Genomic DNA, 20,226 nt, shown 5'->3' with positions numbered 1-20,226 from the left:
CATGTCTCACCATCTTTGTCCCATTTAGATTCCAATCCATGTAGTGGGAAACGTTAACTGGACAGGGTGTACTGACTACGTGGCCTGACCTTCAACTTTTCACTCTCGTGTATAGCATGGTCACGCATGATATATATCTTTTGCTTTATATAGTTCTGAGTATATTGTGTTCCATATTGTGTTCCAAAGAGACTCAAAACATTGTGCAAATGTAAAGTATTTGATTTGATGCAACGATTAAAGTTATTTTAAACTAATCAATGCATACTCACCTAACCTTGATTCCCTCAATAGAATTGCTGGTTCAGTCCGCAGGTTGCTGTTACATATGTATGAGTTCTGTGCTGTTATTTATCTCGACTGTAATTATATTTTGGAGACTGGTTGGTTCGGTCATTGGGGTTAACATCTCATTGATTAATAACTTAAAGGTCAAAAACAGAGTGCATTTTATTTTTGTCGACAGACCAAGAAAGCATAAATGACATGTTGCAAGTTGAAAAGGGAGAGTTGTATTAATCATATCGTTAAATAAGTACACGTGGCTCACTGAAACCATTATACAGGTCTTAAGAGCTATATGTGCTGTAATTTACATAAGTACTTTTGATTTTTTTGTTATTCAAAATCAAAGGTTATTACATTGATGAAAATTACAATGCAAAGGTTATAATTTACAAGTGCAAATAAGAACTGAATTTTTACAGTACTGCCAAATATCATATTTACATTAATAGTGCAATCAAATGAGTACATATGATCAGACCATGGAGCCAAGTTGTCGTCTACAATTTTATTTCACATTTTTACAGTGTAATTAGTAATTATAAAACTGATTTCTGCATGATATTGTACGTTTTCATCTAAACATACATAAGGAATAAAATACAACAATAATAGAGTGTGTTTTAACTAATATTTATAAGGTATCATACATGAGTGTGCAATTAATGGTTTTCACATCTTAATTCGCCAAACAAACCCTCTGGTTTTCCATAGAGTACTGGAGAAAAAATAACATGTCAAAAAGTTTTATGATACATATAACAGATTACTTGTCAAATTGTTTTCAGTTAATTAATGAATATAGTATCGGTATTGGAAGCATGTTTATATACCTTGATTATTTATAAATCTTGCATGTCTTGCAAATCGACAACATGCTATAATCTACCTTCAAATCTATTTCAATAATTTGTGTTCCATTTTACACATCCACCTGCCACTCGAATGCACCACAGCACGGAAACCGGACTTTAAAGAGGGTACGTATGTTATAGTTAAACAAAGTATAAACTTAACAGTGAAAAGTTTATATACCATTTTAAAAAATCTATTAAAAGCTGGTGAAAAGTTTAGTAAATGGTTTGAGGTGGAAAAGAAATATAATTTCATTTATTACAATGCAAAAACACATTCTTTAATAAGTATTTACAGAAGGAACCGATGGTGACTTTGATGATAACTTTCTGGACAAGGATCAAGTCCAAAGGAAAACAATATATTATTGCCAAGGTTGTGGATGCAGGATGAACCATTTTTCCGAGAATAAGACACCAGGTATTCCAGCGTCAGAATGCATTAAAGCATGTTCGATCATGAAAGCCTATGTACTGGTGGTCAGGACATGGTTTGAGGAACACTTTTTAACGTATCAGTGTGGTGGTGTTTTTTTCTAAATATTAACGTAATGAGTATTTCATGTTAATCGGTTATGATCATTGACTTCTCAACTCGCCTCTCTTCCGTGTTCTGTCAGACGTTAGGGTAAAAGAAGTCCTGTAACTGTTATCTTCCGGAAGGAATCTGCCTTAAAATATGTAAACTATACTTGTACCCTTGTTATGCATATTGCCTTCGGGGCCGCACAGACCATAAAATGGCTTTGAAGGTATAAGGTTTGTTACCGTCATTTGTCAGTAAATGTTGAAGGGATCTGTCTCAAATTTACATGTTAGCTTTAATTAGACCATAGTTAATGTACGCACCCAATTTGGGAGAAAGTTAAGACAAATAAAATATGATAGATAGTGGCTATATTGAGTATGCGATTGATATATGCTGCTGTAGACTTATGTGAAGATTCCCTATGTGTAAATGTATCTTAAATATTCAATTGAGGGGGAAAAGAAAAGAAAACTGAAATTGTCTTCTTTCCATTGACCCATAATGGAAAATCGTAAAAGGCCGTAAAAGGCAATCAATTCTAAGATATAATCGTATCTCTACATCTTAACGTTTATGGCCTGTTGAGAAAGGGTCTGGGTCTTGTGTGTTTGATTAAATTAACGTCCTATTAACAACCAGGGTCATATAAGGACGACCTCCCATGTATGCGGTGTGTAGCGTTTAAGGAATGTGCGGTGAGTGTTTTGGAAGATTTTGGTATATTAATGTTATGTCTTCTTTTATAGTGGAACATTTGCCCTTTTTATAGTGCTATATCACTGAAGCATGCCAACGAAGACACCAAGCAGCACACATCAACTGGTCATGATATGGAATCAATAGTCCGGCTCATGCTTAGTGCTCAGCCTAAAGGGAGTGTCACGACTGGTTTGCCCGTTGTCAGTATAATGGGACCAGATGGGAGGTGTTTATTTGGTGTTTTCGGCCTTATGCTTCAGTCAGTGAGATAATAAATAAATATACCATAGTTTGCCAAAATATACAGGCATCCACACCCCGCAACACGGAGGCCGCCCTTAAATGACACTGACTGGTTAAGTGACGTTAAATCTTATAATCCAAACCACATTAGTGTCACTCCAGAATATACTTGCAACATTTCCGGTAATTCTATCTAATTATCATGTCTAGCATATCATATTTAGTAGTTCCTTACAAATACAATATTACAACTCGGACTTATATATCACAAACAAATGATATTTACCAACAAATCGATTTTAATAAAGTCTCAGCAACAATTTGAATACGTTAAAAATAAAAAAGTACATTAAAACACGATATAAACATTGTTTTGATAGTGTTTGGATGAAAAGGATAAAAATAGCATCCTTAAGCAGCACTTTAATTTAATGCTTTGTTATCATTTTTTAAGAAATCAACGCCAAAAGAAATAAGATGAATGAAAATGAAATCTCTAGGACTGATGCAGGTATTTATTGAGTGTAACAAAAAGTACTGCTCTAAGTACCAATCGCATGGGTTCAAAATGATATACAATGAATAGATGATAAATCTGTGAATCATCAGAATTAGATGTTTAAGTCAATGCTTAACACGACAAAAGGATGTCACTGGCATAATATTCAGCTTCATTCTTATCACCAATTCTAGCATATAGTGAGTCATCGATATATCGAGGAAATGCTACGGCAATAAATCCTAGAATCAAACGTTGAAATATTATAGACTATTAAACTACACGAACATTGACATATCGGATATTTAGTGCATGCTAACTAATATTCTCTTGTTTATTTAACTGACAAAGCAATTATTTACGTATGTTTATCGTAGGTAATTCAATATGAACCGTTATGTTACAGACGGATCTGATGAAGGCGGTGAAAACGAGTCACTTAGACAGCCTACGTCGAAAACAAAGAGCGAAAATTCCTCAAATCAGAAAAGGAACATTGTGGGCGTGTGCAGAACTGCAGTGAGAGGTATCTTTCTTACTATGCACTATGTTCTCCCTCTTTGTCATTACAAGAAGTTGATATTAATAGTTTTTTAATAGTGTTACTACTAGTAATCAATTTAAATTTACATGGATTTATTTGGAACTTGACAGATGACGATCATTTTCCTTCTGATGATGATGACGATAATGATGATGATGATGATGATGATAGGAAAACAGGAGAAGACAAACAAAATAGAAGATCATGGAAGAAGTGGAGTAGGGAAAAACAACGTAAAGGTAGCATTGGTATATTGTATTAATATGCTGGTATGTTAACTTAATCATTTAAGTAATGATTTATGGAGTTGTGTTCTAATAAAAGGTCGTATGTTTGTCCGGCTGAATCTTTATTAATAAAATTAAGAGATATTATTGTGCTTTGTTTGGGGTTAAGGAAAAATATTATCTCGCGGGAAATTGTTACCGTTGTCTACTGGCTAGTGACGTATTATCGTGAAAATATGGTGATTTTCCCGATATTTTTCTAAACGTTACATTAGAATATTGATTTTAAGGATGGTAAATAATCTTCTCTTTTCATCACTTCAGATCAATACTCTTTCGGCCATTTTATAGTATATTTCACAATAAAAAAACGTTTTCAAGATAATCAAACAAAAAATCAAACTGAACATGTTATCGTGATCCCCCCTTAAAAAATAAATCAAAAATAAAAATAGTTATGTTTGATGAAATAAACTAAATTCATTAGCAATATATCTATAAATGTTTGAACTACTATTTAAATTTATTGATGCAAAGATTGTCTCGCGAAAAGGATAAAAATTGTTTTGTTTATGACCAGTCAAATCGTTAGATTATGATTACGGGAAAAGAGAAGAGGCCACCATTTACCAATCTATTTCTGGCACAATGACGAATAATTTTCAATCACATGCGTTTGCATAAGATATTAGCATTTTGAATACATATTTAATATAAAATGAATGATTATTCGTGGTGTTTAATTCCGTAAACAATAAAATAACAAATGAAACCGACATATTACTACTTTGTATTTTTACGTCTGGTCAGAAGTGCCTGAGTAACACCGACCACATTGATTTTCATCTTTCGTTTTTTGGACGATATTGACTATCAGAAGAAGCTGGTTCGTGAAGAACATGTAATCGTCATTTTTATTTGCAAGGCATATCAAATGTGTTTTTTTGTTTAAAAGATGCCAAATCTACGAAATATATTTTAATGTTTAGAAGCCATGAATTTCTTGCATTTTCTTTCAATTATCTAAAAAAAGGTAAGCTGACTTTATCTGAAGTATAAACAATATAAAGTGCGTCGGTAATTAATTCATCGGGCTTTTTCCGTTCAGTACGAGAAAAAGTCGAAAGAATAGTTGATGTATTTTGTTCCGTTCACACCAATTCCAAACTGCTTTATTCATAGGAGGCGGAGGCAACTATCATTCTGCTGATTTTAAACACGGGCCAGAAGGGAGAAAACATGAGGAATATCCAGATACAAAGACGCCCAGCACAAAACAACAAGAATATGTGCGGTCGACAAGCGGAGATGCACAAAAGGTTTAATTTTTTTTTTTTGTAAACGCATGCTCCTAAAATACTTAGACAAGAAAACAAACCATTTTCCTAATTCGTAACCCGTTACATATATTCAAATATATCTAAAATAAAGTTTGAATATCGCTGCTTTGATTTTGACCCTAAAACACATAAAGTAGTTCCATTCTCATGTTCTATTTTATCTAAAATATTTGTCAAAATACAAGTAATAAATTTAGTTGATAGTTTTGATAGTCGGTTGTGATATCATGGAACATATGTATGAATATAGCCGGGTAATTGATGGCTTCCTTTTTAGAAATACCTTTTCAGTGGCGAAACTGCTGTACATTATGAAGCGTACCATGGCGGTATCCAGTTTCTTTCTACTTTCGCCAAGTCAAATTCGAATATGAAACCACTGCATATTGGTGCACAACTAGATTTAAAAAGGAATGTTTCCTATTTGATGGAAGCTGGATGGGATTTAGACGAAAAAGACCAAAGTGGGAAAACTCCTGTTCAAATGGCAAATCCAGTTCTGGCAGAATATATGAGATGTTGCAAATACCCCAGAGAAGATATGCGTAATTTGCAACCACAAGGTATAATCATATTTTGAGTGTTTGATCAACTAACTCTATCCGTGTCTGGAAATATGAAATAGTTAACACACTATAATAGAAAATGTTTGTGGCATCTCAGAGATGGGGTATATCGACGTTGCCTGAAAGAAAATGCGAATCTAGAAAGTGACCTTCGATAGATAACAATCAGGAATTTTCGATACAAGAGAAATATATATTGAACGTCTAAATTAAATAACTCACCTTTTTTCACCTTTAACCGGTGATAGATTCAGCAAACGATCCCGCGATTTATTCAAATATTCAATTGCCCTTTCAATATATTATAATAATTCAAATTTGCTTATTACGAACATTACGTACCTTCTGATTGGCTGAGATGACAGCGTAATGCTTTCATATGCAAATGAATTTTGAATATTGAAGAAATTATCTTTAGTAAATTGAATTGAAAGGATTAATTTGAAATATTTTTTGTATGGAATGGAGATGTACATGTAACACAATAATCTGTGTGTACTCTCATCATAAACCGCTTCGCGGTTTATTTAGAGTACACTCAGATTTTTGTGTTATATCTCAATTACGAAATTTTTTTTATTCAACTTAATCCTTTAAGGAGCAACAGGTATAATTCAAACGCCGGGCTACATGATGTAAGACAATGCCAATGTATATGTACATTACACTTTATATTAATATGATAATATATGCAGGTCATGCCAAAGAATTGTAAATGCTGGCCCATTGTATGATAAAGGCGACTATATTTACTTTGTCGTGCATTCCTTGCCACGGTATTGGTCATGAGTTGAACGCTCGCCCCTAGGAGGAGAAAGACTATAAGACCCTTTCATAAGTGGATATCAAGGATAGGGATATTCTACCCGAGGGTCACAAAATGTAGTAAAACCCGAGGCTTGCCGAGGGTTTTGCAACATTTTGTGATCCCGAGTATTTTTCTTTCATACCTCGATGTTTTATTGCAATTTTACAGCTATAATATCCCGCCATTTTGAAATAAATTCGAAGAAATCGACGACTGGAAGTCAATTTTCCATACATGAAAAAGTACGTGATATTTTCATACAAAATTCCGTTGTTTGCATCCTTTATAGTAAAACCAGTCATATTTGTGAAAAACTGTTTAAAATTTTACCGGGGAAATAGAGATTTTGTTGACGCCGTGACGTCACGAGGCTTTATTGCATGGGTAGCCATGCAATACAGCCTCAGGAGACATGAGTGTAATGCCCTTGACCAGCCAGTATTACACTCGTAGGTATGAAAGAATATGGGTTCTATCCCCTGATCGAGAAGTTTCTTTTCCTGCTTAGTGATCTATATTAAGTCAATAGGTGACAAGGTGGTGGGTGTTTGTTTGGTGTCTTCGGTGGCATACTGCAGTGAAATAGTAGTATAAAAAAGGCAAGAGTCCCAATATATAAGAACACTCAACACAAATATACCATAGCCCGCAATACGTACATTTGAGGGACCGTCCTTAAATGAGCATGGGTTGCACTAAAGGAACCCCAAAATCTTATTTTAGGCTGTCATCTTAAATAGAATTTGTGGCGAGGAAACCATATTTCAAAAGCGTTTTCTGAGCATTATAAACTATTTTCATGCAAACTATCAAGTTGTTACCATAAAAACGTTATGTTTTTTTAATTGCATGTTAGATGCTGTGCTAAAAATACAAGTCAATAGATGGAATTCATTTGCGTTTTTACTCTTTCAGATGGCGTGATTCCATGCGACGGTATTTTGCCTATCGACATGGAAAGGGTCGATTTACCGGATATGACGGTCTATACACCTTGCTTTCAGGTAAAATACTTTCTATTCATATATCTTAGTGTTGACAGAAAACGTTGTCTGAAATAAACTTCAAATGGCGTAAAGTTTTCATTGTGATATCGGACACTGTTTCTGAAGAATTTGAAGCCTTTCTTGATTCAAATTCCTCTCTAGATACGAAGTTGGAAAATAGACTCCCTTTTAGGCCCCACATTGGGATGCTGGTGACCTATAGTAATCAGGTTGTCCGCCTCTATCTGTCCGTCAGTTTTTCTCGTTACCACTATTTCTCAGAAATAGCTGATTCAATCATCTGTCTCAAATTCCATATGTAGCTTTCCCTATGTCTCAAGTTGTGCAAATTGCACTTTTTGATAGTTGAAGTTTGTCACCGCTATTTTTCAAAATATACTAAAAGGGGTCCATCTCAAAGGTTATAGGTAGGTATCTCTAGAACTTAAGTTGTGTATATTGCATTTTAGGAGTGATCAGTCAACAAGATGGCCGACAGGCAGCTATCTTGAACTTTAATAGTTGAAGTTTTTATCACTATAACTCAAAAAGTACTGAAGGAATAGGTCTCAAATTTCATAGGTAGGTTCCCTGATGACCCTAGTTATGCATATTGTATTTTGTTTCTGATCAGTCAACAAAACGGCCAATAGGCAGCCATCTAGGATTTTGATAGTTGAACATTTTTACCTCTGTTTGTCACAAAGTATCAGGGAGATCTGTTTCACGTTCCATATTTACGTTCCCCTAGTGCCCTTGTTGTGCATATTGCATTGGGACCAATCAGTCAACATGATAGCCAATATGCAGACATCTTGGAGTTTGGTAGTTGCTATCTGAATTTCTCAGAAAGTACCAAAGGGATATGTCTCAAATTTTATAGGTCGGTATCCCCTGGGTTTCCCACATTGGTATTCGAGCATATCGAATGATGTGAGGTAGAGAACCATGATAAAGATGTTTAGATATTAATGCCTATAACATATCAATGCAATTTAGAAATACATTGTATCACAACCAATTCTGATATTTACATTTATCGTATTATGTCTGTTATAAAAATAGAAAGGAATAAAGTTATTAAAATAAAACTTTACATAGAGATGGAACATCCGTTGATTTGGAAATTCTAGTACTTCCGGCCAGTTTCCTTTGTTGCGAAGGACAACCGGCTACACAATTATAACAAAAAATCAGTCCAATCTATAAAGTGGATGCACAAATAAAATGCAGAACTTCGACCAATATCAAATTACCATGCATTGGGTCTAGAAGCAACATCAGGCTAAAAACCTATGCTGCCTATCATATACATGTATTTTTATTTTATTTAGATTCGGAAGACTTTTCAAAGGAAACAACAAAAGCTGTTATTCGCGTCACGTTATTTTACCACCTACTATAATGTGTGTCAGCAACAGGCGTTTGGAATTCTGTGGACACTCAGCAGGTACGGCAAAGACATACTTCACTGTCTTGATGACATCTACTTAATGGATTTTACTATCCAATCATTCCATGATGTTGGGACAGGAAAACTCGATATCTCAGCCTGGATTCTAAACAACGATCGGAGACAACCACGACCACAAGAGCAGCGCAACCAACAAACACAAGCAGATGGTAATTCGGTTCAATTATATCTATAAACTGTGTAATACATACCCCCACCCCTCATATGATTACAACGACGACTTGTTATGGTTTATTAAATTAGCGTCGTATTAACGGCCAAAGTCATAAATGGACGGCATCTAATGTGTGTATAGCGTTGCGATATGTGCACGTCTAAGCGTTGCGATATGTGCACGTCTATAATATGGCGTTTAACACCATGGCCTTTCATCTATTAATACTCAGAGAAATGTATAACAAATCTGTATTATGGTGTCTTCGTCGGCATGTGCATGTATCGATGATATAGCACTACAAAAAGAGAACGTGTTTCACTAGTATAAGAGGACACCATACAAATATAACGCAGCTTTTCAAGACATACAGCCATTCACACACCTCAACACTATACACATGGGATGCCGTCCATAAATGACTGGCTGCTTTTATTTCCTTTTCTGTGTAATGGAAAAAAGTTTGTTTATCGTTTAAAAGTTAAAGTTGGTTTGTTTTAATGTACGTCACATTATACTGACCACGAACGTACCAGTCGTTCCATTCCCTTAATGCTGAGCGCTAAGCAGAAACAGAAATACCACTATGGAGTATTATGTATCTCGGTCAGGGGACATAATCCAGAACCTTCCTCACAAGAGGTTAGGAAGAAATCAAAAATAAAATCACAAATTTAGTCACTTTTTACGCATGCAATAGGGGCAAAAAGGGAAAGTGCAAATTAGCACAATACTTTGAAACTCTAGTACTTATATTGTCTAAAGTAGTCGTAGTCTAACTATAAAATTCCTCAATATTACAAAGGAGACGGCAAATTGTAGGATATATCACTTGAAAGTTTCTAAGATTGAAGTTAAACATCAACATATTGCTCTTATATATTTGTAATTGTGTTTTATATTTCTTTCATACCTACGGGTATAATACTGGCTGGTATCATGCAATACACTCATGTCGTCTGAGGCTGTATTGAATGGCTAGCTTCGTGACGTAACGGCGTCAACAAAATTACTATTTTCTCTGTAACAAATTTAAAAAAAAATGATAAAAAAGATAATTTTTATGTATAGAGAATTGACTTGCAGTCGCTGTTTGCATATTTCAAAATGGTGACCTATTGTAGTTGTAGAATTACTTTAAACGTCGAAATGTGATTCCGGATCACAAAATGATGAAAAACGCCTGGCAAGCCTAGGGTTATACAACATTTTGTGACCCTGGGGTAGAATATCCCTATCCTTCATATACACTTATAATTATATTTTATATATGTATACCGCCATTTATCAGATTGTGGTCCGTCGACAACCTGGATTCAACATATTTTGAGACAAGATGTGCACAATTTCCAAGCAGAACTCCAAAACGGGATAGAGCTTCTTGAGGATGGCTGGACTCCACTGCATTACGCAATTTTGACGCGCCAACATCACATAATCACATCACTCTTGGAAAATCAATTTGGGTACTTGGGGACAAGAACAAAAACACTTCTACCCCAATTCGTTTTGGAGGAACTAAAACTTTGCTGTAAATTCGAGTACAACTACGTGTTTAGACATATGACAGGTTTCACTCCTCTCTTGCTTTCAACATTCATTGGAGATACGGATGCAATTAACATTATCGGAAAGCACGTCTCTGTGAACCGTGATCTAGGCGATTGTCTTCAGCTGGCTTATTGTGAAGACGTCGAGAAGTGTTTGTTGGATGTCATGTGCAGCTTAGGTGAACGACATATACGAGATAAGTACAGTTTGAATGTAAAGCTTCATTCTGTCTACGAAAAGTGGTGTCCAAATAGAAGAATTCTCATCTGCTCATCCAATGACATAAATCGAAGAATCGAGGAGGACTTTCCTCCTGTTAGACTTGTTCTTGATAACAATAGCATCATCAGGAAGTCATTTGAACCAGCGCACCACAATATGTCAAAGGAAGACGAAGAAGAATTGAGTCGCGTAATAAACGATAATTCAGATGAACTGTGGACAAGACATAGCAATCTCAATGCTATTTTACCAGGAATATCAAATGACGGTAAAGGGCATGTTATAGTGATATTACACTGCAGTCATAAAGGGTTTATTCACACTGGCGAACTTCCTTTTAAACGATATCTTAGCAGTCAGGGAAGACGCATACGCGTGCTCGCAATACAGGGTCGTTTCAGACTAGGTCCAACTGTTCCTGAAACAACGTCAGCCGCTGACTCTGTGAGGGGAAATTTACGCGTAGGATACAAGGTGAAATACTTGAATAATGATATGATGGCTACACTAGGCATGATGGTCGTAGATGATGAGGGGAACACTGGGATCCTTACGTGTGCTCATACATTCATAAACGAAGATCTAGAAAGAATTGCAGCGATGCCATCCCCATTCGACCAGAATTATTATGACAGAAGTCAGTACAGAGTTGATGTTCTTTTACGAAAACCAGAACTCTTGGTTTCATATAATGAATTTGAAGATGAAAGGTAATTATGCACATACCGGTATCTGCATTTATTAGGGATTTTCATTTATGGATGGAAATTCCTCTTATTAGGGATTCCCATTTACGTATGGAAATCCTTATTGATATTGTTCCTTTTTTTCTTCATTTTCTTATATTTATTAATTTCTACTACTCTAGTTAACACTTTTTCTCACGAACAGAACGAGCTACTTAACTTTCGACACGTTACGTGCGCACATTGGTTCTTTAAAGGTACATTAACTTTCGATTCTAACTGGTTATTGGCAAGGGCTCATAACATCACTTTTACACTTTTTAGCGAAGAGATGGAAGTCGAAGAATCACAAACATCACCATCAAGGTACATTAATTAAGTTTTAAGTTGACAATTTTTTAGTTTCTGATCAATACTTATAAGATCTTTCAGAGATCGCCCTGAGTAGTTTATTTGAAAAGATTTGATCAAATAGTTGAGTTCATTATGTTCATCATAATAAAAAAACAATTGATCATATTGACTGTTTGATAAGCTATATGAATAATGACCTTTGACTCGGTCAACATTGTTTTATAATGCCCTGTCAAGATATGAATTAATGGCTTAGGCTTCTCCCGTGATTATGATTATTCTGTAATGAAGTATAACATTACTGTATATAGGTCAATAACTGACAATTATTAAGATAACATAATTATTATTATATATTTATATGACCTTATTAAGATTAATCGACCTTATTGAAATATTTTCATTTGATGTTTAATGTTAGTAACGATTCCGACGATTGTGAGATGGAGGACGTGGACTTAGCTAAAAGGTAAATCAAAATACTATAAAATTGTATTATTTTCTGTATGTTTTCTACAAATAGACCTTCCGATACACTGATTTATAGTTGATAATTTTACCGATTTCATATTTTTTTCTTTTTCCATCATCATTTGTTGACAAAGTGTTCCACATAATTTTAAAATATGTTCTTGTGTGCAAGAGGCGTCGGAGGGCAACATTAAATAATCCACAGCACAGGGCGCAGGACCTTGTGAATTAATAATGGTGTCTTATATAGGATCGCTATCATAGTAATACAAAATGCACATGGGTTTTGTTAGATTTGTTCATGAGAAACATTTAATGGTAGCTGCTAGGTACTTTGCAATCGCAAAAAATAGATTAACAGTACTCAGTGGATACATTTATTGAAACTGCTATCGCTGAGACTGAGTTTTCTTGATTTTAACCAAACAAACAAGCATTCCAAATCGTATACCTTAGTCTAACAAAACATTCGATTGTTCCATACTGTGCGAAGTTCCCTCTTGGTATATAACCACTATACAATACTAGACATAATTTTGATATTTGTATTTTAGAAGCTGTGGATATATCCGAAGACTGATTTTCAAACAAGGTCAAAGCGTGGCTGTGGCGATTGACGTGGCACTGATAATGCTTGATAAAGATGCCATAGAATGTAGCCCGGAGCTTCATTTCTCAGGCAGAGACAGAGATGATGAAAAGATGCAGTTGAAAGCTGTTGACAAGGGTAAGATGCTAACAGTTACAAAAAAAAACTGTATACATTATGTGATTTTCGTTTATATTTCTATAAATCTAGAAAAAAGGTCCTTAGCAGTGTAGATATTTCTATTACGGAGAAATCTGATGGGTTCAGTCCTTTTTCAAAAATACACCTTTCATAAAGTATTATGTGAAATCATCTTAGTATCTGAGTTCCATTTTTATATTGTATCATGAGGAGGGGATTTTATTTATACATCCCCTTCCGGTGAAACCAGAAAGGTTTGTCGTTGAGTGTCTGTCTTTCTGGGTGTTGAATTCCAGACGATAACGTAGAATGTGCTGGTGAATTCTGTTGACTAGGTGAAAGGCGAGAAACTTAACCAATACACCACCCGACCACCCTAAACTTTTTCAAAGTCAATACCAACAAGCAAATCAAAGTCAATAATCGAGTGACGTCATACTACATGTTCATACTACATGTGCAATTTACAATGTGACCGGCTCTTGACATCAAATCAGTCGTTAAAACGTCATGGTCAAAATGTCGGAAAACCTGATGTTTTTATGCATGGCTCAGCTACTCACTGTAACTCGTTTTGACGGAATATGGTTTTATTAGGGGGTTAGGTAGATTTATGTATCGAACCGAAATATTCTAATCAGTGTAACACATTTCGACAAAAGAGTTTGGAGTTTAGAGTCTTAAGCTTGATTACAAAGATTATTATTTGGCGGAATATACATGGCAGTGTGCGATGCGCATGCTTTGATACAATTATATACTTTGAAAATGAAAAGTATATATTGTTAGAGCAAACATGGGAAATGATATTAAAAATACGTTAAATGAGTAAGATATTACTTAGAAACCTCTAATACCAATGTATTCTTTATCAAATTGTGACATTAGAATATTAATTACAGTAAATCTTTGCTATTGAAAAATAGCAGCACACTTTTAAGTTAGTACTATATTTCGGCAAATACGTATATATACACGACACCTTATTCTGACCGTCTATTGGCTAAATCGATTTAATAGTCGTAGAAACAGGTCAAACGACTTGTGGTTGTTGAAAATATAATTTTTATCACAAGTCATAAGTAATTTTCAAAATGATTTAAAGCAATACTGGCACAGTAGCATTCCCACTCCTGCTATGCTAGAATGTATTGCTTTGCCTATCATGTGCATGTTGCTAAGGACCTTGTTTTAGCTCATAGTTCACTGGTTACTTTACGAAAATGAACATTATACTCCAAATAGATATACGTGGTTGACGGGCATAAATCGTCGAAATTTTTTAGCAAAAACGATAATTATAAAGAATGCCAAAGACGCTCATGGAATTGTAAGCACTAGGTGCAGTTTTAATGGAATTTGCCTTAATAGTTTTGCAATGTATATCGCCCACATTTTTCAAGCGTATTCATTGTGTACTTTCACTTTGCTAGGCCTATCATACTGGATTTTTACATGTATAATGTCCATATGTTAGACGTCTACTAATGAATTAATTAAGGATTAACCTCTAACTTTGCATAGTTTATGAGATGATAATCCAATGGAGCACGAGGTAAATGGCGTAAACGCGAATACAATAATTTCTTTGAACAATGAAATCAACCAGAAAGTCAGATGCAATTATTTACTGTGTGTTATTCGCTGTTAAAATCATGTTGCAGTTATGTCTATCCTTGCACAAGAGCCATTCAGAAAAAGCGCGCTTTTAGTTGCAGCTTAATCCCGCTCTTTTCTCCGTGACATCACAAAAATAGTTCCTGTGTTTCAGTCATTTTATTTAGGGCATATAGCAATAACACATTAAAAATAAATTTGTTTGATTGTTTCGTTCATGTATTATTTGTAAACATTGACACGTGATTTTGTGCAATGTCAAAAGAAGCCCGCAAGTGTGTACATGTACAAATTTTATTCATACGCACTGATTCAGACTTGTGTCCATATTTGTAATAAGATTAATGATAACTTACAATTTTTTTCATTGAGTGATGAACAATCAATACACATAAATAAGGAATATAAGGTGATTGGATACCAACCAGGAAACAAAATATTAAAACAACTTTACTTGATGCTAGCATTAGCAGGATACCCAATATATAAATCTTTGTATGTCGTGAAAATATACAAAAGAATCTAGATATCTACAACATGTTTATTGTAGACGTATTCCTTTATACTAAATTCCTCGGTCCCTGTGATAGTATGGTGTCAGGCACAACAATTCAAAATGTTATACTGTACTTATGTATACTTACCTAAAACAACTGTGGTATAAAAAGACTGAGCACGTGTGACCATCAAGCCACTGTTAATACCCGCGTGGACTAGCCTATCGGCCACGTGCGGATTGCAACGATGAACTTCCGGTTAGAAATATAATATCTTATTACCTTCCTTATAATTAAGGTTACACAATACTGTTTATGAACGAAAGTGCGAACGGCGAATAAGTTTCCTGCTGTGAGAGAACAGATTTGTATTTTGTAGTTATGCCTAATATAAACAAACATTTATTTTTGCAAAAAAAAGAGTTGAGGATAAAAAATGTACAAATGTCTGCGAGGTGGGGTCGGGGTTAGGCTGAGGGGTTGAACAACTTATATTTGGCTTTTTCCATATAAAGGACTTTTCCGATATTAAACATTGGATAGAACGCACTCACATTGCATTCATTTTGGTGGTATTCTTCTGAGGTCGATATTGTACAAATGATGAGACTGATACCTTGGTGAACTGTCGGGGCAATTTCTATTTGTTAACGACTCATCCTCGGTCTCATATTGTATTTGCAGTATCATCATGGCGCTTCCTTGGATTACACAGGATGTGTAAACTTTCTTGAAATGATGTCTCAGTTTTGCTTTTTTTCAAGTTACATATTGATTTTGTGTTGTTGTAATTTAAGTTTTAATAATAGTTTTAGCTTTTTTCAGATTTCAAAAGGAAGCATTTGAAGTTCACAAGTGGAAAGATATTCAAACAAGCAGATACAAAGTTTGAACCTGGACCAAAAATTATCAAATGTGGAATAAAGACAGGACTGAGCCTTGGTACGTTAGCTTTTGAAAGTACAAGTCCGAGAGCACAAGTCAAAGTTACTGATGGGATGTGTTCAGTACAAAGAGGTTCATCCGAAATTGTACTCAAAGGCCAAATGCTTGTTGACGATAAAGAACCGAACCCTTTTTTTCTTCCTGGCGATTCCGGGTCGGCTGTATTTGTGAACATTGATAACTCCCTTGAGTGTGTGGGTATGGGTATTGGGAAAATGACCTCCTCTCCACAGACTCTAGTCACTCCAATGAAGGATATTATTGATGCGCTGAGAGAACAGCCGGCGGGAGCCAGCCGACCAAGAGAGTACAAACTGAAGTCATTCGACTGATAAGTCACATCTTCGTTATGTATTTCATTCACGGGTCATTGAAAACCTTTCGTTTTGTTCGCAATGACGTTTATTCCAGGTAGGTACACTGTAACATATATACCTGCGAATGACAAGATAAACTGTATATAGCTTATGGACAAATTCGCGAACATTTATACACACGCAATACCATCAAGGAGTAGATCGCCATAGTATATCGATAATACAGTATTAACATGATTATAAATTCCTGAATCAAGTTCAGACTTACACACGGTTATTCATGGGCCGTTTTCGAGTATACGGTTGGACTGGTTTATGAATTAAAGACAGAACTGGTGATTTATATTGTTTTCAGACGAAATTTAACAAAACCCTTAGAGGTATGTATAAAAAAAACAGCAGGTGCGTCAATAATTGTACCTGAAATAATGACTTTAGCAATCGGTCGAATCGCTTGTCCCGAAAAAAAGTCTTATTTTACGGTGCATAAAGACCCTATGTCAATGGTGGTATCTGTGCCGTCACAACTCATACATCCTGGATGTAAGATTGATCTGTGTGGAAAACTCAATTGAATGTGTCAAATTATTCATATTTTTCTAATCACAGACAATATCGTTACTATTTATACTTAATATTTCATATTGTGTAAATAACTGTTCAGCTCAACATGTAATCACGTTCAGATAAAGCAGATAAAAACTATTAGTAGGATTGTTAACGTACATGCTTTAGTTTTTAAGTGCCTGTCATGTTAAAATTCCAACTTAGATACTTTCATAGCATTAATGTTTCCTCTTGTCATTTACATAAAGGAAATGTTTTGTGCAAGGTCAACGCACTTTTCAAACTTATCTAGAGGAAACTGTTACAGTATGGTATATATAAGCAACTTTATGGCAATACCACCATGTGATTTACTGTCCGTTCTCAAGAAGATTATGTTTTATAAGTAAATATTTATAGAATATTGAAGTATCCCCCAATACAGCGTCATCTATATGTGTTATAAATATAAAAGCTTTTTATAGTTTTAGTCCCTGTTTAGTATCTTATTATTTTATTATTTTCCGGAAATATATTTTAAGTCCACAATTTGCATACCAACAATACAGTCAATACTGTTCTAAGGTCAACTTCGCACAAATTGGTGGGAGAACATACCATGATATATGCACGTGTAGCTGTAAAACAAATGCAGTATGGCTACTTAATGAACAAAATATACAAACTTGTTTCTTTTTTTCTCTGAAATGAATGTTTCAGTACAGTTCAGTTTAAATGCACAATAGAAACGATAAATGGATAATGTAATTATCAAAGAATGAAGAAAAACCTTAAAATGCGTATTACCTGTATCGGAGTGTATCATGACGCTACTCAAATTGGTACACTTTAAATATATACTTGAAGTTTAATTGTCAGTTTACAATCTAAACTGACAATATCTGTCTAGAACAAAAATGAAGGTGCTTAAACGTAATTGTGACATTTTTCATATGTAATAATTTCCCTGTTGTTTATTATCTCGATTCTAATATGAAAAATAATAAGATTGGGAAAAAATCGACTTCGTCCGAGAACCCTTCAAACATATATTTAAAAACAATTGCTGAATGGGATAACCGTAAAAAAATCTGGAATAAAACTTACCTCTCCGCCACTTTCTGGTGAGTTATCTAGTATATACCGTGTACCGACCGTGTTAACACGGGCAAAACGACGTTACACAACCCGATAGACGCCCGATAGTCATGGATAATCAAACTTTCCAATCCGTGGTGATCCGGCGTCCCATCCTTAAATGTTTGAAAGGGGACTTACGCGGTAACCTTAAATTTATATTCTGGTACTTCTATTTTCTTCTTTATTTGCTCGCAACTAAAAAAGTATAATTATATCTGTAGCATTACGCAATGATTTGTTTTTGTTTATAATAACGGCACATTTTCAGCCTCATGTAATGTTTATTTAAGGCCAATCATACGCACAGGCATGTCTTTGATATTAACTCTAAATCTCACGAATGTTGATATATTGTTTTAGCTACCGCAATGTGATTTTGGTAGTTATTATCCTCTTTGACGTGGTATTATTTCAAACGATTGTGTATAATTTTTTCATGTTCAGAAAAATTGCAAATAATAACATCAATATACCCTATCGACTATATTTACGTAATGTACAGAAAGAGGTCAAAGTGGTTTCTTTGACATTGAAAATGACATTACAGTCATCCAATTAACTTATATCAAACTAAGATTGCATAAAATTGCAAAGCCTGCAATGATAAATGTTTCCTTCTTACATGTTTCAGATATTGATTGCAGCTCAAAATTATATTTCTTTCAATATTCGACAGCACACCCTTTCGAACTACAAAGTACAATTAAACTCTAATCATTTTGTAAAATTAATATTTTTGTCTTTCAATGAATCACAAATCGTAAATGAAAAGGACGTTAATGCTTTAGACATTACTTTCAAACAGCATACGCCATGTCCATGGAGTCTATTGATTGTTTGCTTGATTCATTTATTAACGTCCAATTAACAGCCAGTGTCGTGTAAGGATGGACTCCTATGTATGCGGTGTGTTAAGTGTATGAGTGCGAGGTGCGTTTTTTGGGAGACTGCGGTATATTCGTGTTGTGTCTTCTTGTATAGTGGGACTCTTGCCCATTTTATACGTAGTGCTAATCCACTGAAGTATGTAATAACGCAACACGCCCCAGCCGTCCATTTGATATATTTATTGTAAATGTATTATTATTAAATATTATTGTATAAATTAGACATCGTTGAAACTAGAAGTCCGTTATCATAATTAATCTGATATAATGTTTTCGGCATTACTGAGAATACATATACATGTAATACATTTTATTACGTTTTACACGTACTTGACAGGTTATCATTACAAAGATTGTAAACAAAAATCTTAGAGAAATACTAATGATATATGTTATCCCATTCTATTGAAAGACAAACAAAATATTACATGTGTAGACGGGGTGTGTAATTAACAACAACGTGGGTCTTCCAGTCTACACTTTATTTGATCGAAATATACAAAAAACCTACAACAAAGACAAACACACCATATAACACCACGTAGACAAATATGAAACGGACTATTCACAAAACGAAAGTACAAACCTTTCACACTTGTATACACTTACCAGGCGTCCCATAGACAGTATACAGTAACCAATGTCCTTGCGGACGCGGACACGCTTTAGATGTATACAGCACAACCGGACTTGTGGGAGGCCGGAGTGAGAATGAATATTCGCGGGAATCTTTTACTAAAGTAAGAGAAAGTGAACGATGGGATGATGGGAAATGCACGTGGTAAGTCAGGTCCGTCCGTCAACTGTCACTCAAACACCTACATGTACATACACACATATCAACACCTGTACATGACAGGTGTGACCTCATGCGCGACGACTTACGAATACCCACTCACAGAGCACACACATGCATACATGACGTACTAGTATGTTTCACCTGTCTACACATACCCCCCCCCCCCTTGACTGAAATATGTCCCATATTTCAACACATTCAGCAAGGGCTATGAAATAAATACGGTCATGCAAGATAGCACTGGTGACCTATAAAG

The 20,226-nt window shown here is 35.0% G+C and overlaps 2 protein-coding genes across 2 annotated transcripts in view; both read left to right on the top strand.

The window, feature by feature from the left end:
- Positions 1 to 5,205, top strand: part of LOC138330624 (transcription initiation factor TFIID subunit 11-like) — a 54,129-nt gene extending 48,924 nt beyond the window's left edge. The window contains exons 7-12 of the mRNA XM_069278177.1: positions 1,242 to 1,265; positions 1,438 to 1,560; positions 3,065 to 3,121; positions 3,516 to 3,635; positions 3,764 to 3,892; positions 5,063 to 5,205. Of these exons, the coding sequence (XP_069134278.1) occupies positions 1,242 to 1,265; positions 1,438 to 1,560; positions 3,065 to 3,121; positions 3,516 to 3,635; positions 3,764 to 3,892; positions 5,063 to 5,205 (596 nt within the window). The remainder of the gene's footprint in view (positions 1 to 1,241; positions 1,266 to 1,437; positions 1,561 to 3,064; positions 3,122 to 3,515; positions 3,636 to 3,763; positions 3,893 to 5,062) is intronic.
- LOC138331754 (uncharacterized) lies at positions 5,074 to 19,652 on the top strand. The gene is made up of 9 exons (XM_069279517.1): positions 5,074 to 5,199; positions 5,498 to 5,783; positions 7,510 to 7,598; positions 8,915 to 9,203; positions 10,500 to 11,691; positions 11,992 to 12,033; positions 12,443 to 12,490; positions 13,047 to 13,219; positions 16,162 to 19,652. Exons 2-9 carry the CDS (start codon positions 5,591 to 5,593, stop codon positions 16,611 to 16,613), a joined length of 2,478 nt encoding a protein of 825 aa, XP_069135618.1. The 5' UTR covers positions 5,074 to 5,199; positions 5,498 to 5,590; the 3' UTR covers positions 16,614 to 19,652.
- The last annotated feature ends 574 nt before the right edge of the window (positions 19,653 to 20,226 follow it).

Source organism: Argopecten irradians, chromosome 9 (genome assembly GCF_041381155.1).
Source record: "Argopecten irradians isolate NY chromosome 9, Ai_NY, whole genome shotgun sequence".
Lineage (NCBI taxonomy): Eukaryota > Metazoa > Mollusca > Bivalvia > Pectinida > Pectinidae > Argopecten > Argopecten irradians.
The sequence above is the reverse complement of the archived record's forward strand: the minus strand, read 5'-3'. Positions and strand labels throughout refer to the sequence as shown.

Excerpts from the sequence above, each read along its gene's own strand:
- LOC138331754 (XM_069279517.1), top strand. The coding sequence starts at position 5,591 with ATGAAACCACTGCATATTGGTGCACAACTAGATTTAAAAAGGAATGTT. Across the intron at positions 7,599-8,914 it reads TCTATACACCTTGCTTTCAG|ATTCGGAAGACTTTTCAAAG; the intron begins GTAAAATACTTT and ends TATTTTATTTAG. Across the intron at positions 12,034-12,442 it reads TCACAAACATCACCATCAAG|TAACGATTCCGACGATTGTG; the intron begins GTACATTAATTA and ends GTTTAATGTTAG.